At 31.8% G+C, this 19,389-nt stretch overlaps 1 protein-coding gene across 5 annotated transcripts; it reads right to left on the minus strand.

Annotated features, from left to right (window-relative positions):
* Window positions 1-2: 2 nt before the first annotated feature.
* On the minus strand, window positions 3-18,528 carry LOC134711434 (ATP-binding cassette sub-family G member 5-like). Of its 5 annotated transcripts, none has more exons than XM_063572015.1 (11): window positions 18,052-18,155; window positions 8,139-8,415; window positions 6,776-7,008; window positions 5,936-6,068; window positions 4,793-5,062; window positions 4,157-4,376; window positions 3,212-3,411; window positions 2,460-2,598; window positions 2,001-2,186; window positions 1,071-1,195; window positions 3-827 (listed from the first exon to the last, which is right to left on the minus strand). In XM_063572015.1, the coding sequence occupies exons 2-11, from the start codon at window positions 8,392-8,394 to the stop codon at window positions 661-663; spliced, it is 1,929 nt and encodes a 642-aa protein (XP_063428085.1). In that variant the 5' UTR covers window positions 8,395-8,415; window positions 18,052-18,155; the 3' UTR covers window positions 3-660. The 5 variants fall into 5 exon arrangements, with proteins under 5 accessions (XP_063428085.1, XP_063428084.1, XP_063428083.1 ...); XM_063572014.1 differs by lacking the exon at window positions 18,052-18,155 and adding an exon at window positions 17,671-17,700 and having other exon boundaries at window positions 7-827; XM_063572013.1 differs by lacking the exon at window positions 18,052-18,155 and adding an exon at window positions 18,367-18,528 and having other exon boundaries at window positions 8-827.
* Between the last annotated feature and the right edge of the window lie 861 nt (window positions 18,529-19,389).

A 19,389-nucleotide genomic window follows, 5' to 3' on the forward strand; every position in this document is an offset into this window, starting at 1 on the left:
TCATTCATTCAATTTATAGAATATTGATAATAACTTCTACTAAAGTAACTTGCTTAACACGATTAGCATATAGCGCATTTGGACCATTCCTTATGATACCTTAATACACGTATCACGTTAGAATTGTCAAAGTTGGCCAAATTGATAATGAGTATGCATGTACTGTTGCACACAATCTTACATTTACACGCTTGCTTTTTTTTAATTTACAGCCCTGCAGCATATTAGAATCAAACAATGATCTATAAATTAAATGAAAGTTCTTTGGTATGATAGTTATCGTTGTGTGATTGAAAGACTTGTAATCGCGAAACTGACAAATGTGGTTTATGAGGGATGTGTCACCTAAATTGTTCAATGTAATCTGTATCTTAACTTTTTATATATGTTTTGAATTGATCTCAAATGATATATAGTTATAAGTTTGTTTTTCAATTTCGGTTCATTCACATCGCTTTTATACCACTTTATCCGCCTGGATGTAATGAAAGACTTTCCAAAAAGCAGATTCAGATAAAATGAATGTAGTGGGCATGTCACCAAAAATATCATCATGTTTATTACTTGTGCTATTTTCAAAAAATATTCTTATTCACTTTTGATTGGTTCATGCACACCCACCGCGTCCATTTCAAATCCGCCCGATGTGGGATAATAGTTTCAATGCATATTAGGTATGCCTCTTATTTTAAAGGCAACAATGGTAAAAAATAGAAACGACACCATGAAACCACCTAATGCCCAAAAGTTTCTTCTCATATGCTCTACAGCATCTGGGTAATAATCGGCCAAATATTTCTCTCCGGTGGGATACTGACATGGTATATCTGCAAAATAAAACAAAGCAAAATTTACTAAATTGGGCTTTTCCAATATTTCTTTTCGCGTAACAATTCGTCAATGCCTAATTTCAGTCAATTTTGCTCATTTTAGGAAATGACATCGGTTCGACCTTAGCTTTTCAAAAACATTTTTTTTGCCTTTCAGTTAGAATTGTCACTCATATAAATCAAAGCAATCAAATACTGTCAAAATGCAAAATAATAATGATATGAAAATTAATGTCTTACTTTGCTCAGGCGGACAAGTAAAATTAAGTCCACTGAATTCATTGGCTACGAGAATCTCAGCACTGTATTTCATAACGCTTAGCCAACTGCCCCATTGAAATATGTCAAGCATGTTTGGAAACGACCTGTGAAAAAGAAACAGTATTATTCAACAATTGAAACATGAGAGCCGTGGTGTAGTGGTTAGTGCATCGGACTACTAACACAAAGGTTCCTGGTTCGATTCCCGTTTGGGATGAAAATTTCAGGAACTCAATTTTCGGCTCTCCCTTGACACCATTAGCGAGTATGGTCTTAAGGAAACGATGATAGTCCGTCGGAAGGGGACGATAAATGGCTGACCCGTGTTAAGAGAGAGCCAAATCTCTTGCACGTTAAAGACACCCTTGTAGATTTCGAAAAAGAGTAGGCTAATGCCGCTACAAGGCAGCACTCGCACCCGCAAAGTGGAAAGGGATTAATATAAGTTGCAAAACTTGTTTCCCAATCCACTCTAAATAAATATGTTTAAACTAAACATAGGGAAAGGAAATTGGTGTTTTTTCTTTATATTTTCTTGCCTTCCAGTTCACTTTTCCATTAGGCTAAATCATATTTAAAAAAAATGACGACTAATGAATTCATGAATGGAGAAGTAAAACGCACTATGTTTTCGCGTTCCTCACTTGAAACAAAGAGGCACTTTTTAAAACACCATACATTGTCGCATCACCATTTCACGTAAGGTAAGAATCAAACTCTCGTAATGATATGACACGCACCTGTTTTTGGATTCAAAATATACATACGAAGACTGATTTTTTCTTAAGTACGTCTACTATAGGACAAAACAACGAGTGAAAGAAATTAAAAAAAACCAAAAAAACAAAAAAGGTCTTGAAGAGTTCGGTCTTGGTTTATTAAAAAAAACGATTTGGTTTTTCTGCATACCTGAGAAATCCCGTTGCTATGAGTACTGACGCCGACAATATTAAAGCCGATGTACTGTTGGCGATCTGTGGATTGAAGAATACTCCCATCACACCCACTGTCATAATCTCACCAATAAAATGCAGAACAAATATGGTGGCATAGTATATAGCAAATCTGCTCCACGAAGGATGAAGTCCTGTCACCCTGCAAGGTAAAACAATATAATTTTTGAATTCGTGAATTCTCTATAAGAAAAAAAACGGCGTGTGTGTTTTGATTTTGAATTGGATGTTGGTTGGTGCATATAACATATTTCGTTGAAATGATTGTCCTTTAATGATGTATTTTGCACGAAACTTGGACAAGCCACAAACGTCACAACAGTTTGATAAAATACAATGCAATAACTCGACAAAAACTTTTCATGTAAATTCCCATCTCTATCAATACAGAACAACATAATAACAAATATCTTACCAATAAACTATAATGCTGAATATCATAGCTGATATTGCCTGGAATGGGATGACATGTATAGCATACGACAGTAGGAAAGACGTTGTCGAGTACAGACCATCCCGACATTCTCTGAAATAGAGGTCTCTTAAAGGCGGAACTGTAAAAAAATATACGATTTCAATACACCCAAAGTGAGCATCATGTATTTGCAAATCAAATTATATATTGGACTAAAGTATATTATTACTGGTAGCTATGTATTGAGGTATTATATATGGGACAGAGTTATTTCTCTTTTGCCGACATGGCTGGTCTGATCAATCGTTTAAAAAAACTCACAGTACATTTTTTTTCTTTTGATGAAAACAGTATGTAATTTATATGGACAACAAAGCTCTTAAACAAATATTTGTCAAATGTCTGCAACTATTTGTACGCAACACCTGTAAGATTGCTCAACTATTACCAAAATTAACGTTTTATTTTTTTTTTAATTTGCTGCTTTTTAAAGACCACTTTAGTTGTTGTCAAAATTGAAACCTATTTTATCTTAGTTGTTCCTACCAAATAAGTCTAATAAACACTTTACTCCAGTACGTATACAGCAAACTTCGAAGTCACAAAAACGTGACAGTTTAATATATCATTAATATTATTTCACTGAATTTGTACCTAGCAGCCGCAAGTTTCTTAAAACATTGAGGGTTTGATTGATTCGTGAATGCTTTACGACGCATCGCCACAAAAATTATATTAGAATATAAACTTACAGACGCCAACAGCAATTAGGATCCCTACATATGTTGGTACACCGACTGACTGGTACATAAGTCCAATTCTGTCCTGTATAGATTTCTGATCTGTCTTTATATGTCCCAGAAAGGCACATACAAACGGTACAAACAATGATAACATTATCAAACGGGACATGTATATAGTTCTGTCCCTTTTAAGATTTACAAGCATTCGACTACAAAAAAAAATTATTGGGTTATCAATTCACAAAACTGTCAAATATTCAAACTCTTGTTAATAAAACGATGGCGTCGTTTAATAAACAGAAAGTTTCAAACGTCCATTAAAATTAAATTTATTACAACTGCACCCAATAGCGCTTGTGTGGAATAACATTAAGTAGTAAACCTCATGGAACAAAGATCTGATGGACAAGAAAAGATAAATGCACAGACGAGGTGACAAAAAAAATTGAAAAATTGAATTAACTTGTATAGAATGAAACTAGCAGTTGTTTCCACAAAGTATATACTGTAGCGAATCAAATGGCTAATGACAGTAGCCTCGTCAGAAGTTTATCGTATGTAATATGTTATGGTTTTATTCATTTGGAGAATTAGGTGTTAATAGTAGATCTTGGATTGTTTCTTCTGCATTCATTATTCATGGACTGATTTCATATGTTCGATATATATATGTATCATATCAGTTCCATACAACTTAAATCTTGGTACAATATATATGGTAGCAATATTCATTCCCAAATAAGGTACACCGATTAAAAATCAAACTATGCATAGATTTTAAAAGACAATATACAAGTATCGTGAGCAAACGTCACAATTTGCCAAAGAAATTAACATACAGATATTCATTTTAGGTTTTGAATGAAGTTCTAATTTCCGTTACGGATGTGATTTTCAACAATTGATTAATTCTATTATGTTGATTTATAGCAAATAATGCAAATTTCAACTTACCCAATCAAACAATAAAGCACCCGCATCAAACTCGGAGGCTGAGGTTTGAAGAAGAACAACATAGTCCTCCTTGTCGAATGCCTCAAAGTTTCTTCTTCAATGTTGTGAATATTTTCATCATTGATTGAAGAATTTGAGAAAGCTTGAACTAGCTTTTGTACTTTAGACATAGTTTCAATTTCACGTTCATGGTTTCTTCTGTCAATGCTGGCGAGATCAACTGCAAAAAGAAATATAATATATAGGATTCTGTATTTGAGAACAAGTTATGAACATTTTTTTTTAGGAAGGGATCCGTTATGTTTTAATTTCACAGTTCTTTTAAAGAGAAGTTTGCTGAAATTTGATATACTGTGTAGAATGCTATTTTTTCTTCAGTTTTTACTGTTTCTAAAAACTCATTTTGTAGTTAATGCTTTAATATATGTCATTTTCACTTGATAGATAATTACAGATAACATTTCAAATTGAGCTCCTTATGATTATTTTCGTGTAAAATAAAATATATAATGTTTCGACCATAACTGTTTCAAGACCGTTATATAATAAGACCATACTACAATAGATTTAAAACTTGAAATTTTTCCACTTATTACATAAAGAATTTATTCTCATCTACATATATATGAACATTACCATAGTGATCAAATGGGCTAGCATATGTAGGACAAGGGTAGCCGAGATCTTGGAAATATTCCACCATTTGTCCTGACTTTCCGAAGTATACCATCTCTCCCATACTCAGGAGCCCTATCTTATCAAACATTTTAAAGACATCAGAACGAGGTTGGTGAATTGTCAAAATCACTATTTTACCATTGTGAGCAATGTCTGATAAACTTGACACAAGATGGCGTGTTGTACAACTGTCAAGTCCAGTAGTTGGCTCGTCCAGGAGAAGGATTTCTGAAGAAGAAAAGTTTGTATTTTAATATCCTTACTTTACCATGCACTTTTTTGTGCGTTAACGTTTTCACAACAGTTTTTAAAAGTCCCCGCAACTTATTTTGGTGTTGCTTCTAGAATGTTGAGAACTGATGAGATACATAGATTCAGCGAAAGGAATACTCTAGAATAACTTAAATTCGACCCATTAAACTATGAGAGTAATGCATAATAATGCCTACAAAATAGCATCAGAATAGCAATGGAATATCAATATAGATAAAGTGTAAGTAATATGTTTGTCGTAAAGGTTATTTCCTCCAAGTAAGTTATGCCAAAGTCAATGTTTAATTTGTTAAATCAGTTGTAAATATCTCAAAATCATTTGGTTAATACAATTCCCAGAGGTAATTAATTGTATTCTTCAAAATGTTTCAGAATATGGTACAATGAACTTCATTTAAAATTTTAACATTTTATCCTGTTTAGACTGAATATTTTCTGCATTTATATGCATGAACATTTTAAGTCTGAGACAAAGACTATCTTATTGCATTAAATATTGAAACCCAATTGAAAGATTTTCTTGGAACACTATCTTGTTTTTAAAATTGTGATTACATGCGAGTTAACAACCATATATCTAAAAATAAAAGATGTTGTATGAGTGTCAATAAGACAACCCCCATCAAAAAATAAAAGATGTTGTATGAGTGTCAATAAGACAACCCCCATCCAAGTCACAATGTATAAAAAGTTACCAATCAAAGGTCAACCATAAAGCTAGTATGTAATCTGAAGATATTTGTTTTCAATCACAACAAACAATTTCAGTCAATCCAGAGCTCTTTTGTGTTTTTCTTTGTGTGTGAATATCTGTTCAAAATTACTCACTAGGGTCTTGAAGAAGTTGAATTGCAATAGTTACTCGTCGTCTTTCGCCACCAGATATTCCTCGGACTACAGAACCACCAACTCTCGAGTCTGCTACGTGTTTTAATCCCATTTCTGCTATAGCCTTGTCAACCTTAAATAAGAAGACATTAATATTTAAAAACACTTCAACAATTGAGAACTATTATGCCCTGATAATGTGACAAAAGACTACAGAGATCATTTCAGTTGTAAATAAAGGCAACAGTATGAATCTGGCATGAAACCAATTTCAGGATGTTTTTGAACATTTATTCTCATCTTAGTTTCCTATGGTGTTGAAAAGGTAAAGTAACAAAAATGCCGAATTCCGAGGAAATTCAAAAATGTTAAGACCCTAATCAAATGACCAAATTAAAAGAACATACACATCAATCGAATTGATAACAACTGTCATATACTTGACTTGATAAAGGCATTTTCTAATGCAGAAAATAGTTGTTTTATAGCTAGTTAAACCTCTCACTCATATGACAGTAGCATACGATTCCATGATATTGACAACGATTTGTGAGCAAAACAACCAGGCATAATAGGTTAAACTGTCAAGAATAGGGGTACACCAGTCAACAATGTGTTATAATCTTAATCACTGTAAAAACAAACAAATATTTCAACAAAGAAGCACAAAATAGCATATAGATTGAATAAGTATAAGGAAAATACATCAGTACATGCCTAAAAATCAAATTAATCAAATCATATAGGAAAGTCTTTTGACAAGGTACTTTTCATAAAAACGTACACGTTTACATAGAAATTGCGTAAAATCAAAACTTTTCATATTACTATTTCATTCACCTTTTCATCAATTTCTTTGCTGCCCATTTTTCCTGGTAACCTGAGAAGTGCTGCATATCTTATTGTTTCTCGAACTGTAAGGTTATGAAGAAGACGATCTGCTTGCATAACGTATGCAGCATATTGTTTGATGACTTCTGCCGTACACAGATAATTGTTGTAGTAAACTTTCCCGCCAACTTGTCCATTTGATCTGGAAGCAATTATATCCAAAAGAGAGGTTTTTCCTGAACCTGTTTGTTATAAAAAGGTAAAATATTTCTATCTGTTGATATTTCAATAATACTGAAGGCAAAATTTTAATTGTGTAATAATATTTGCAATTGAATTTCAATGTATGCTTAAATATAGGATTTGTATACTATCACTATACGAATCCTTGCTAAAATTCACCCGTACCCGATTGATGGTATGAGATATTGGAAATGTAGTGTGCTTTAATTTTCTGGCATAAATAATCTAAATTTTGTATTCTTTTCAATTTATCAATTATTGTAAGGTTTCAAATATGAATTTAAATAGTATAAAAAAGAAGATGTGGTATGATTGCCAATGAGACAACTATCCACAAAAGACCAAAATGACACCAAAAAAAATACAGTATAAGAAATAGATCATTAATCATGGTAATAGAATAGGTAGACAGCTCTCTCACAAGCAAAAAACCCTTAACTGTAAAAATATAAGGGCATACACTACAGACACGGGGACACATTCTACTGAATCCACACACAGCACGAGTAACAAACCCTGCAGAAAATATAAAAAAAGAAGATGTGGTATGATTGCTAATGAGACAACTATCCACAAAAGACCAAAATGACACACAAAAAAAATACAGTATAAGAGTATGCTTATTTAGTATCTAACATATTTAGGTCGGAATTAAAATTGAGCAGTTGAATTCGAAAGTAAATGACTCGGGGGCATCGACGTGATAGGCTTCTCCTTCCACACAGGTAAAACATGCACACAATAACAAAGTCACATTCTGCTGCAATTTTCAAAATCAGCAATGCGACAAAACCGGTAGCAATGTCAAATTGACAAAAGGAGACCTCATATTACTCTCACTTTTCATAGAACATTCCTTGCCTAATGATAGATCAGGGTACGTTAACGTTTCGAGGACACATTCAGGTAATAGTAATTCCTGGAATATTTTTCTCATTTTTAAGTATACAGTGTGTCTTTTGTTATTTATTAATACCCATATTTTAATGTATTAGATTTCCTGTACTAGCTTCAATATTCTATATTTTTTCAATCTAATTAAAATACTCGTTACGCAGTATAACGAAATCGGAGATCTATATTTCAATTAGATTGATATTTTTTAATAATACTCAGCCACAAAAAATACCTGAACTTCCAAGTATAGCTGTAAGCTCTCCACTTCTGAACTGTATGTTTATATCATTTAGAACTCGCTTTTGTTTCTTATGCCGAAAACAAGCTCCTTTCCACCAAGGTCCTAAAAACTCCGAGACGTCATAGCTAATGTTTAACAGATTCAATGTTGGTGTTATTTGCCGTTCATCCTCATCAGCATCTGGATTTTGATTGGTGCAACCATTAAGGTAATAGGTCAGATCATAGAAACAAGCATTTTCTTCCATCAGTATTTCTACCTGTTTCCCCTAAAAAAGATAACATGAAATTTACATTTTTTACTTTGTAGAAAAATAAATGTATATTTTTTTATTTAGTAAGTTTTGCGCTGATTAAGTGTCCATTATATCAACAAGTGGAGCACACACATACTGAACCCCGAGGAAAATTCAAAACGGAAATCCCCTAATCAAATTGCAAAATCAAAAGCTGAAACACATCAAATGAATGGATACCAATAGTCATATTCCTGACTTGGTACGGACATTTTCTTATGTAAAATAAATGGTGTATTAAACCTGGTTTTTAGCTAGCTAATGCTCTCACTTGTATGACAGTCGCATACAATTCCATTATATTGACAACGGTGTGAGAACATAACAAACAGACACATAATTAGAGACTACAGTGGTTTATCGATGATCAAATCTTATAAATCCAGTAAGAATATAAAAATTAATTGTTAAAAAATAAAATAATGAGGGAATCGTATGAAGTTCAAATGGTTCGAGACCAGGTGCATTGACAAGGTAAGCGTCTCTCAAACATCCGAAACAGAGATGCAGTGATGCAACATGCAATATAATAGCCACGATTGTGTGATGCAAGTATTACATGATAACGCGTAGGTTTGGACGCATACTTATCGTAAATTTGTCACTACAAGTGCATATCAATAACTGAATCGTCAATGTACCATTTTTTGGGGAATTTCTATGAAATAAAATATTCCTTGGTAACACTGGTAATTAAAGATGACGTACAAATACTTTTATTATTAGTGTTATTAAACTCCCTCCGCTTGCGTTATCTATTATAATGGTTGTTTCGTCGCATTTCAAGTAAATGTCTTGTACCGATAACACCTGATTAATACTTTCAATTTAAAACATTTCGAGTGTTGTCATCAAAATATATTTATTAAACTTCAATTATATCAAACTACTAGTATATAGGCACTACAAACTCGTGCTAATGACTCGTCTGATAGAAACAACGCCAAAAAAACAAAACACCAGCTAACAGAAAGACACAACTATTAAAATAAACCATGTTTGCTAGACCTGAATATCAATTAGTATACCTCCAATCGAATTAGCGTAAAGACGCCATAAACAACCCGAGAAATATACAGTGGCAAACGTAGCGACATGATAAAAGTCGATTAATTATTCTAAGTGCAAATACATACACATTAAGCTATATATGTTACATTGAGAACAAACCTTTAAAATTCCATTTCATCCTGATGCAAAAAAAGTAAAAATTTCTCACATTTTTTCATACCTCTGGGATGTCCTGACATTTTGTCATAGTACTTTGTTGTAGATTCTTTCATATGATAATTGTTTCCTTATCAATGTAACATACCGATACCCTTAACTCTAAAGGAACCATAATTATTATTCAAGAATGCATCAATCTTTTCATTTTGGCATAGTTTGAATAGCTGTTCTATTTAATAAAATTGAGAATGGAAATTGGGAATGTGTCACAAGAGACAACAACTCAACCATAGAAAAAAACAACAGCAGAAGGTCACCAACAGGTCTTCAATGTAGCGAGAAATTCCCGCACCCCAGAGGCGACCTTCAGCTGGCCCCTAAACAAATATATACTAGTTTAGTGATAATGAACGCCATGACGTTGCGCACGATATTGGTGTCACTTTCGAAATACGGGTTTGAAGGCGGGTTATTCAAATTCAAGCACTTATCCTATACAATAAATATCCATGTTATGCATATCATTCGAAAGGAAATAAACCATAGAAATCAATAACATAGATTAATTTGTGATTTGTCTATTTTTTAATGAAAAACTTTGCTCATTTCGATGCCTATAACGTCATTTCAAGGGTGTCCCGCTGTTACAATTTTGTTTTATGCGCGTCTTTGAAATCCCAGTGCAGATTCAGAAGTAAGAAGAATGGTTTAAAATTTTACAACTGTATTGTATACATTTAAAGTTAAACGAAGTAGCAGACGTTTTTAACTGTAAGGGTAGGAAGATCGTCAGAAGTGTTTAAATAAAAAAGAGAAAAAATGTCCCAATTAGCTGCTCAACCCGCAAAAAAAATTTCGGCCTTAATTTTCATAGGATATAACGGACGAAAATAGATTTTAATAATATCTGATAAAATATACATGTTCTGAAGAAGCTTTCTGCAGTCACCATTATCTAACTGCGGTCTGAATTTAAAAACATCGTCATTTTTCCCGTGTCCAATAAAATGTCCCGATGTATAAAATAACACAAAGAATAATTCAGAGGCTTTTTATCAAACGAAATTCTACTGTATCGCAAGTTTGTAACACATGTAAACTGATATGAACGGAAAATACATTTAATTTTCTTTAAATTGATATGATATATACTTTTGTTTGAATTGCAGGTAGAAAATCCGAAACGATCTAAGATGTCCAATGACATGTCCCCGTATTACGGTTTAACCGTAATTTGACGTTCGCGTTATAATAACGTTAAACTGATACGACTTTTCTTGCATATTTGGCATAACATAATTCATGAAATGGTCTGATATATATAAAATAAAGTTCTCGTTTAATACGCATTAAAATAAAGATCTGCATTGTTTCAAGGATACGAGATGTCGAAATATTTAACTCGGATACTTCATAAAGGCAAGACCCCGGAGCTATAACAAAGAGACAACTTACTTATGACCACACTCCCACTTTATAAAAGATGCATTGAAAAAGAAAATGCGATCAAAAGTGAGATCTCAATTTTCCTCCTTAGCCAGATAGTATTTGCAAAGTCCTAGCGTTGCTATTAAAAGATTCGAAGCTATACAAATGAATGAAAATTCTCAGAAAATCTTATGAGAAAAAGTACTCCTTGGTCGTGAACCTTTCAGTAAAAAACGTGCAATCATTTAAAAAAAAGTTTTATCAGAGAAATTCTCGTATGTCATAAGCGTGTCAGTATAGGTAACAATAATTTTTTTATCAACTGTGAGTAGAACAATTCCTAGTCATCCACCTAGCAATGTGTGAATGAAAAATAAGGTTATTACATCTAGAAGTAGTGTAGCAGAAGGAAGTTTATTTTCTCGAATCTCCAACAGAATTGCCTGGTACATAGGCATGTGATGAAACTAGTTTTAAAATTGAAATTGAAACATTTTTTTATCATAGTTTGAGAAAGAACAAACGAGAGGGAGAGGGAGAGAAGTTGTCCGACACATATGATGAATGGCACATAAACATGCGGCAACAAGCTCCAAGGTATTAATTTACAGATACTCTCAACTCTTTCGAGAAAAAAATATAACTTATCAATCTGCTGGGTGCAGATTATTTTATTTTTTGTGTGTAAAGCAGACCTCTTTCATCTTCGCAGAGCGCCACAAAACATAGCTGAAATAATGATTTTTACATCGCGATGACCGTGTAAAGAGTTTTCCATACTTTGCCAAATTCTATAATTTCAAACATTATAAAAAAGTATTGATTGCCGACCCTTTTTCGAAGCTTGAGTTTGTGAAAAAATGTCAGATGAAAAGATAGCTCGTAAAATATGTTTCCTGTTGTCTACTCTGTGGTCGAATTGTTGTCGCTTTGACACATTCCCCATGTCCTTTCTCAATTATATTCCGATAGCAAACACAAAACAATACCATACCACTGTTCTCATTTTCATAATAAAGTAGAATATGCGGCCGTAAAAGACCAATTAATAATTTCTATATGCAATCAACAATGAGCAAAACCCTTACCTTATAGTCAGCTATAAAAGGCCCGGCGAGAAAACCAACTGTATAAAATGTGTAAATTCCTACATAACATGAATTTTCTAAATTATTTGCTGGTAAAACAATCCTGATTTTAAAATTTTAATCAATGAAATCATTTTCTTTTGAAAAGACTTCAACGAACTTTAAATCATTGAAAGCTGGTAACGGCAGCATAAGAGCACGTATTTCTTTTTCAAACTTGATGCACAATTTATTAAAAAAATTGTTAAGAGATTTTTGAAAATATACTATTTTTAACATTTTCCATAAAATCGGGCTTGATGTTAATACTGTGGACTTCATAAATAATATGAATTATATAGTAGGTACAAAATGTATAAGTCACTGTTTAAGGAAAAAAGATAAAATTAAATTCTTGAACTATTATATCATCGGTAGTATAATAGTCCCAGGATTAAAGTGTTGATAAAATAAGATTATGAAAAGAAAAATAGCTGGCGATAGACTACCTACACCTTTCACATAGTCAGAGACAAATCAAGAAGCATTTGATCATTAACGTACATGGAGGGAGCGTAACTACCAAATTACAACAGACATATGTAAACGTGTAATTGGAGAAAAGAGACAGAAACAAGACACGAAATATTTACAATCTTACTAGCAAATATAGGAGACGTATTCTGGCAGATATAACATTGCTTAGTTATAAGAAATAGAAGAAACTGTTTTAATACACAAATATCAAAAAGAAAAGAAAATAAGACATCAAAGGTTATAAGTAAAGACAGCTAATGTGATATGGCGTATGCACGCTCGTCCTAAGAGTTAAAAGGTTAGACTCAGATTTGTCCTGTATTTGTTTCACTCAAAGTATCAAACTAAATTTTAAAGATTTAAAACATTCTGAAGATAAAATAACGCCAAAAAATATACAAAACAGACTTTTCAGTTCAATTTTTAACATAAATTAGGCAGTTAGTTTTCTCGTCTGAATTGTTTTACATTGTCATTTCGGGGCTTTTTATATCAGACTATGCGATATGGGCTTAACTCATTGTTGAAGGCCGTACAATGACCTATAGTTGTTAATTTCAGTGTCATGTTGGTCTCTTGTGGGAAGTTGTGTCATTGGCAATCATACCACATCTTCTTTATATATATTTAAATAAGTTTACAAGACATCAAAATTGCTATTGTGTTATTGTTGCAGACAATTCATTGTATAAATTAAGAATTGTTCATGTATCTAAAATTTTGTTTTAATTCCATGGAATTTTGCATTTGCACCGGTTTGAAAAAATAAAACCATATAAAGAAGCAAGTTCGAAAATATCTGTACTTTAAGTGGCATTTTTACATGAGTAGAATATAAGGTCAACGTTTGAAACTTTCCGTGGAACAACGTCAAAATCGTTGTTTTATTAGGAACGTCGTGTAACGATAAGTGGCACCAATACCGTGCGTAACGTGCATTTCCTAATTGTACACAAGAAACTAAAATTAAAATAATACAAGACTAACAAAGGCTTAGTACAGAAACAACAACAAATTAATGCACATGATCTTTTTTATATTCATCGGTATTTGGTTTCTTCTTAACTTTTTATTTAAGTTCTCAAACGATCTGACTCAAACTAACAAGGACAATCTGTAGCCATCACTTGATTTTAAAGTCAACGTTTTGTTTTTTGTCTTTTGTACACGATCACACCCTCTTTGTGTTACCATTCTCTCTTGTCTGTCAGTAATATGCATAATTTAAATGGCTAGAATATCTCATAATTAATTCCTATGCTTATACTGTATCATTACTATTTCAGCATATGTTTTATTCCCCAAAGCTTTAATTATAATACCGACATTCAGTGACTATTTTTGTCCATGTATTTAAATCTGAATCATCCTTTATAAAATGTGAAATATTTTGTTACCATGGTAATGTTTTCACTAAAAAGTCTTAAAAACAAATCGATTAATACTTAATAAGGAAAAGCTATTTAAAGTTTCCTTGTAGCAAGAAAATATGCAACGTGATACTCAATACAATGAATGGACGGAAAATATAAAATAGATATCCTTTGACAATGAAAATGACATGGCTATAAATACAGTGTGAGACAAAGTTACAATGTATATGAAATATAAGTATAATGTCGTGATTAATCCTACCTTAATTTTACTCCTTAGCGAAGACATGTTTGCTCGTTGTGTATTCTGACAGGGATGTAACACCTTAGATTATTGATTATTGCCAGTACAGCTTATCCAAGACCCGATCGATTCCTGACATTACTGACTTCCGACATTTCCAATAAATGAGAATTATAAACTTTACAGTTCATTGGTGAATTGAATTCATGTACAAATATGTCAAATTGATTTTTACCGACATCGAACGAACCGTTTCATATTGTGTGCCTTTATGAAGTATCTTTGTTTAAACATAAGTTTATTTTGTTTAAAATCGACAAAATCTATACAATATGAGGAATTGTTAATTCTATTTAGATTTTCATATCAAATATTTATTTTGTAAAATTATATCAAATGTGTATTATTACAAACTGTATAAGTTTGGTGATGTTTAGCTTGAAAAGTTAGTATATTGACAAAATTACAGGAAGAAAAACCGTGTAAATTCACACCCTATTCTTTTGTATTATGACCGTGGGGTAATTACATTGTAGATGCTATTACCAATAGGAGGTTAAGACATTGATTAGACTGCAACTAAACGTCCTGCAGCAGTCATTTGTATTGGTTGTATTGTATAGTATATACTTTTGTTCGATTATGTTTTTTGTAAGCTTTGTTGAGTTATTATAAGAAAATGTTCCACTTCAAGAAGAAAAAACATCACATCATTAAAGACGTTTAGAGTATTAGCAGGAAGGCTCTCAAAGGTAACAGCGCCAATGGGTATTGGTTGAACTAGCAACACAAAAGAAGTGCCAAAAGATATTGAAGAAAAAATATTCATTATTCGTATCACAGTTTATTTTGAAAAGTGTTTTAAAATAAATACAATTTTATTTTTTTAAAGGACTTTTCATATTAGCATATTTGAATAGTTGTTTTATTTTGAGGACAGACGTACCAACAAATTTATGTACATGATTTTTCTGATTAATTGATATTTGAATTATTTATTTCTTTAAATTTCTAATATTATCTGACTCAAACCTAAAGCTTTAAATTGCCGTCCGTAGACCGTCTTCACAGGCACTTGTCTCAAAATGTTTTTTCCTATATATCTTAGTTATATTAAGGTATATAGGGAAAACAAATTTGAGACAAGTGCCTGTGACCGTCTTTTCAGATTTCATTTTTACTATTGAAACAAATTAAGAAACATCTTTTGTATTTTTTATTGAAGAGTTATTTTTTAAAGGGCTCACATCTGCATAATTTCAACATGTTTTGTAGACTACAATGAACTTCTGCTTTAAAGAAAAAAGGAAAAGCACAAAATTGAATCATAATGTCATCCTATAATGCTCTTTTGAAGTGAAAAGATCAAAACCATGCACTTGATTTAAAAATATGCTGATGTAATAGTTTATTTACGAATGTCTATGTTAAAGTTCGACAAAATCTATACAATTTATATATGCGGATGTTACCACCAACTAATAAATCCAAGCCCTTGCAACACACATCCGCCACTTGTATTGAAAAGATCTGACGATATCTTTCAATGCGTATCATTTGTTTCCTTTTCTTCTTTTGACAGGAAGACCGAGTAATATAAATGTTATCTTGTTTCCAAATCTCATTGAGTTATATTGTAGTGAACTTCAACAGAAGTTTACGAAGAAAAAATGTTTAAACATCTTACCGAATAATATCACAATAAAGCCAAAGAATCATTATTTGGTCAAATAGTTTTAAGCTTTATAAAACTTTATCAAACATATATGGAATTTTGAAAATAATGGTCAGAAACCCTTTCTTATCCGGTAGTCAGGCGGTAGTATCCTGAGTAAGTTATAAGAACTCATGACACTTTTACATTAACAGCAGCGGTCTCAAGAGAGACCTAAGGTTTCAACTGATGTTTTCACTACCAATTAATGCCAACTCTGCACTCAAATTCTTCTAAAAAAGTTATTTTTGCACGAAAAAAGACGGGTGACGAGATACAAAGGTAGCAAGAAAATCAAGTAAGTTTGTTCTACCTTTAACCAACCATTTATGAAATTTAGTATATGGTTAGCCTTTCCCGCAATTCATGCAACATCTAGGTTTTCTCGAAGAACATCATTACAAGGAAAATGGCAAATTTCATTACATTCTGTAAGTCTGTGAAACAAATATTGTCCTTTCATTGACCATATTGCCTTGTCCTGGATAGTTAAAATTTCCTATTTGGTTTATATCTTTCCAGTTTATTTCTAAATATGCAATGCTTTAGATAGATAATAGGAGACATTGAATAGAAATGTTGAATTCGCAATTTTGAGGCAAATAAATGGTCTAAATGGCAAAAGCAGGCATGTAAGAAAGTAAGAAAATTATGGGGAAAAAAATAGGATCGAAATGAAAAAAAAAATATTTAAAAAATAAACACACACTTGTCCATATCTTCATTTTTGTTTTTTTTTTCATTTTAAACTTCCATTATAAAAATGTGAGCCAATAATATGAAAAAATGTTAAGTGTTAAAAATACATATAATTACAAACTCGAGTGGATATTATTTTTCTAATTTGATAGTATTTGAAATTGATTCTTCTAAAAAAATTATTATTATAATTGTCTTTGATTTTTTTTATAAATAAGAGGCAGCAGTAGTATACAGCTGTTTAAAAGTCATAAATCGATTGAGGGAAAACAAATCCGGGTACAAACCAAAATCGAGAGAAACATCTCAATTATAAAAAGAAAACAAAGGAACAACTGAAAGACTAAAGTGAAACAAAAACAATTGCCACATTCATGACTTGGTACACGATTTTTAAAGAACAAATGGTAGATTGAAATTTTGTGTTATGGCTAGCCAAACCTACTGCTTATATGGCAGTGTTAAAAATACTGCTAAAATTTTAACATTACGTGACAGATATGCAATACAAATAAAAGCTAGAAGACTCCGGAAAGAAAAAAAAACATTAATATGTAATTCATTTCGACAAGTCACTAAAAATAACAACATACACCAAAAATTAAATTACGACAGTTCACAAATACAGCAGAACAGAACTATGATCTGTGCGTCACACGAATTTATAAACGCCACAAAAAAGTTGACGTCACAGGTAAATTCAATGTTCGATAGCACATTAAGTTTCAAAGTCTTAAAAAAAATACATAATGATGCATAGGTATGTCTTCAAATTTATATGTTGAGACATCGTTTTGTTGACCAATCACGTCTATTTTAAAATAAGAAGATTGGATTTGTTTCAATCCCGCAGTAAAGCGAAAAAATTGTAATATATATAGATCCATCTCAATATTTTGAAATATATTTAATTTTGAAATGCATATTTGAACGCAAGATGCAGCCAAAATAAAATAAAAAAGCATTTCCTTCTTAGTATGAACAATGATAACTTACAAGCCCCTGCACTTTTTGAAAGAAAATTAATGGTGTCTCATCAATAAGTGAAGACTTTAATGTAGAGCGTGTGATTATTTATTTCCTAATAACGTTTGAAAAGTAGATTTTGAAAAAAGTTGACTACATATATATTTGCATTTGTGAAATCCCAACAAACTGATGATTGTTTAAACTGAAGTACAAATAGGCATATAGTTCTTGAAACACACGAATCTCTTTTTTTTAAATCCGGGAAATGATAATTATAATTTTATAATTTTTGCCGGGGAGTTGTTGTTTCATGAACTATCCCAAATATCGTAAAAATGTGAATTAAACAGTGACAAACAGAAAACACTGATAAAAAATTGAGTACATGAAAATAGGATATATACATACATTTTCTACTCGAACTTCACCTTCCTGTGGATAAAATAAATATTTCCTTATTCTAAACTCTTGAACTAAATCTTCATCTTCATCAATAATCAATAAAATGTTTATTTTTTAATGTACTCAAATGTGATAATTTAAATAAAAACTAACCTGTTGAAACTTAGCTCCGTATTAAATAAACTAATACATATGTTTGTATATATCAAAGTTTATCTATTGATTACATGTCAATAACAACACAATCTTTTATTTCATACTTTTATATGTGTCGTACGATCTACAATGATAAATGCAATATCAACTATATATATCACGTACTCCTTAAATATTGTCCTTTCTGCTAATGCCACTAACTAGGCAACACAGCTCTTTCATAGTAATAAGTCAGCTATCAGTTGATCAACTAAAGGATTTTGTCGATACGACACTTTTTTCAATTACTTCCAATATTCTCCTGTTCAATAATAATTAAGGAAAGGGGGAAATTACTAAATACGATTGAATTGCAAAAAATCACAACTAAACTTAATACTTTAAGAGGGTGTTTTTGTTTCTTGATTATATGATGTCGCGCGAAATATGAATAGTAAAATAACAAAAATAAAGAACTCCTTGGAAAATTCTAGACTGAAAAAGCAAAAGCAAATTGTAAAAATAAAAGGTAAAAAAAAATCAAAGGAATGGAAAACAACTTATTATTACTGATATATGAAAATCAGTTGATTCGGCTATCGTGTACAGCAAATGGTTGACAGCGGTTCCAATTGCTATTGCAAAACAATGGATTCTGCATTTGTGTATAACAATTTTACTCTGTCATAACGATAGCTGGTAAGAGTGTGTGGTACCACTGTTGCTTTGAGCGATAATGACCGTGATGTGATCCGAAGTTATGTGTTCCACATATTTATGCTAGTCTCTTTTTATATATTTTTAAAGGTTTTAAAACTGATAAAACGATCTTGGTAAAAGACCGAAATTTAGTTCTCAAAATTTGAATCTATACCATTCGTCTCTAAGATAACCGTTCAACGGATACTAGTATTCATTCAATACATGCTCTTCCGTTTCAAGTTAATCTTCAAAAACAAAACAACCTATTTTATCTACTGTGTGTCTCCAGTAGCGTGCTGTCTCATCCCGGATTCAGACAAGACTGCTGATAAAATGCATTTCGATGTGATGGCGTAATAATTTTGTCTAGGTTAAGTTCTGTTTATACATCCCGTTTAAATATTTTACGTAATTTGTTATTCCCATTTCATTATTTCGCATAGAATTGTCACTATGCAACTCTTCGTGCCTTTTATGTTTTTACAATTGGTTTTAAGTCATATATAT

This window comes from Mytilus trossulus, chromosome 3, assembly GCF_036588685.1.
Source record: "Mytilus trossulus isolate FHL-02 chromosome 3, PNRI_Mtr1.1.1.hap1, whole genome shotgun sequence".
NCBI lineage: Eukaryota > Metazoa > Mollusca > Bivalvia > Mytilida > Mytilidae > Mytilus > Mytilus trossulus.

Bases quoted from the DNA above. Each gene is read 5' to 3' on its own strand.
- LOC134711434 (XM_063572010.1), bottom strand. From the start codon at position 14,306: ATGTCTTCGCTAAGGAGTAAAATTAAG. The intron at 2,187-2,459 runs GTAAGATATTTG...TTTACCTTGCAG, and splicing joins TTCAGCATTATAGTTTATTG to GGTGACAGGACTTCATCCTT. The intron at 828-1,070 runs GTAAGACATTAA...TTTATTTTGCAG, and splicing joins TACTTGTCCGCCTGAGCAAA to ATATACCATGTCAGTATCCC.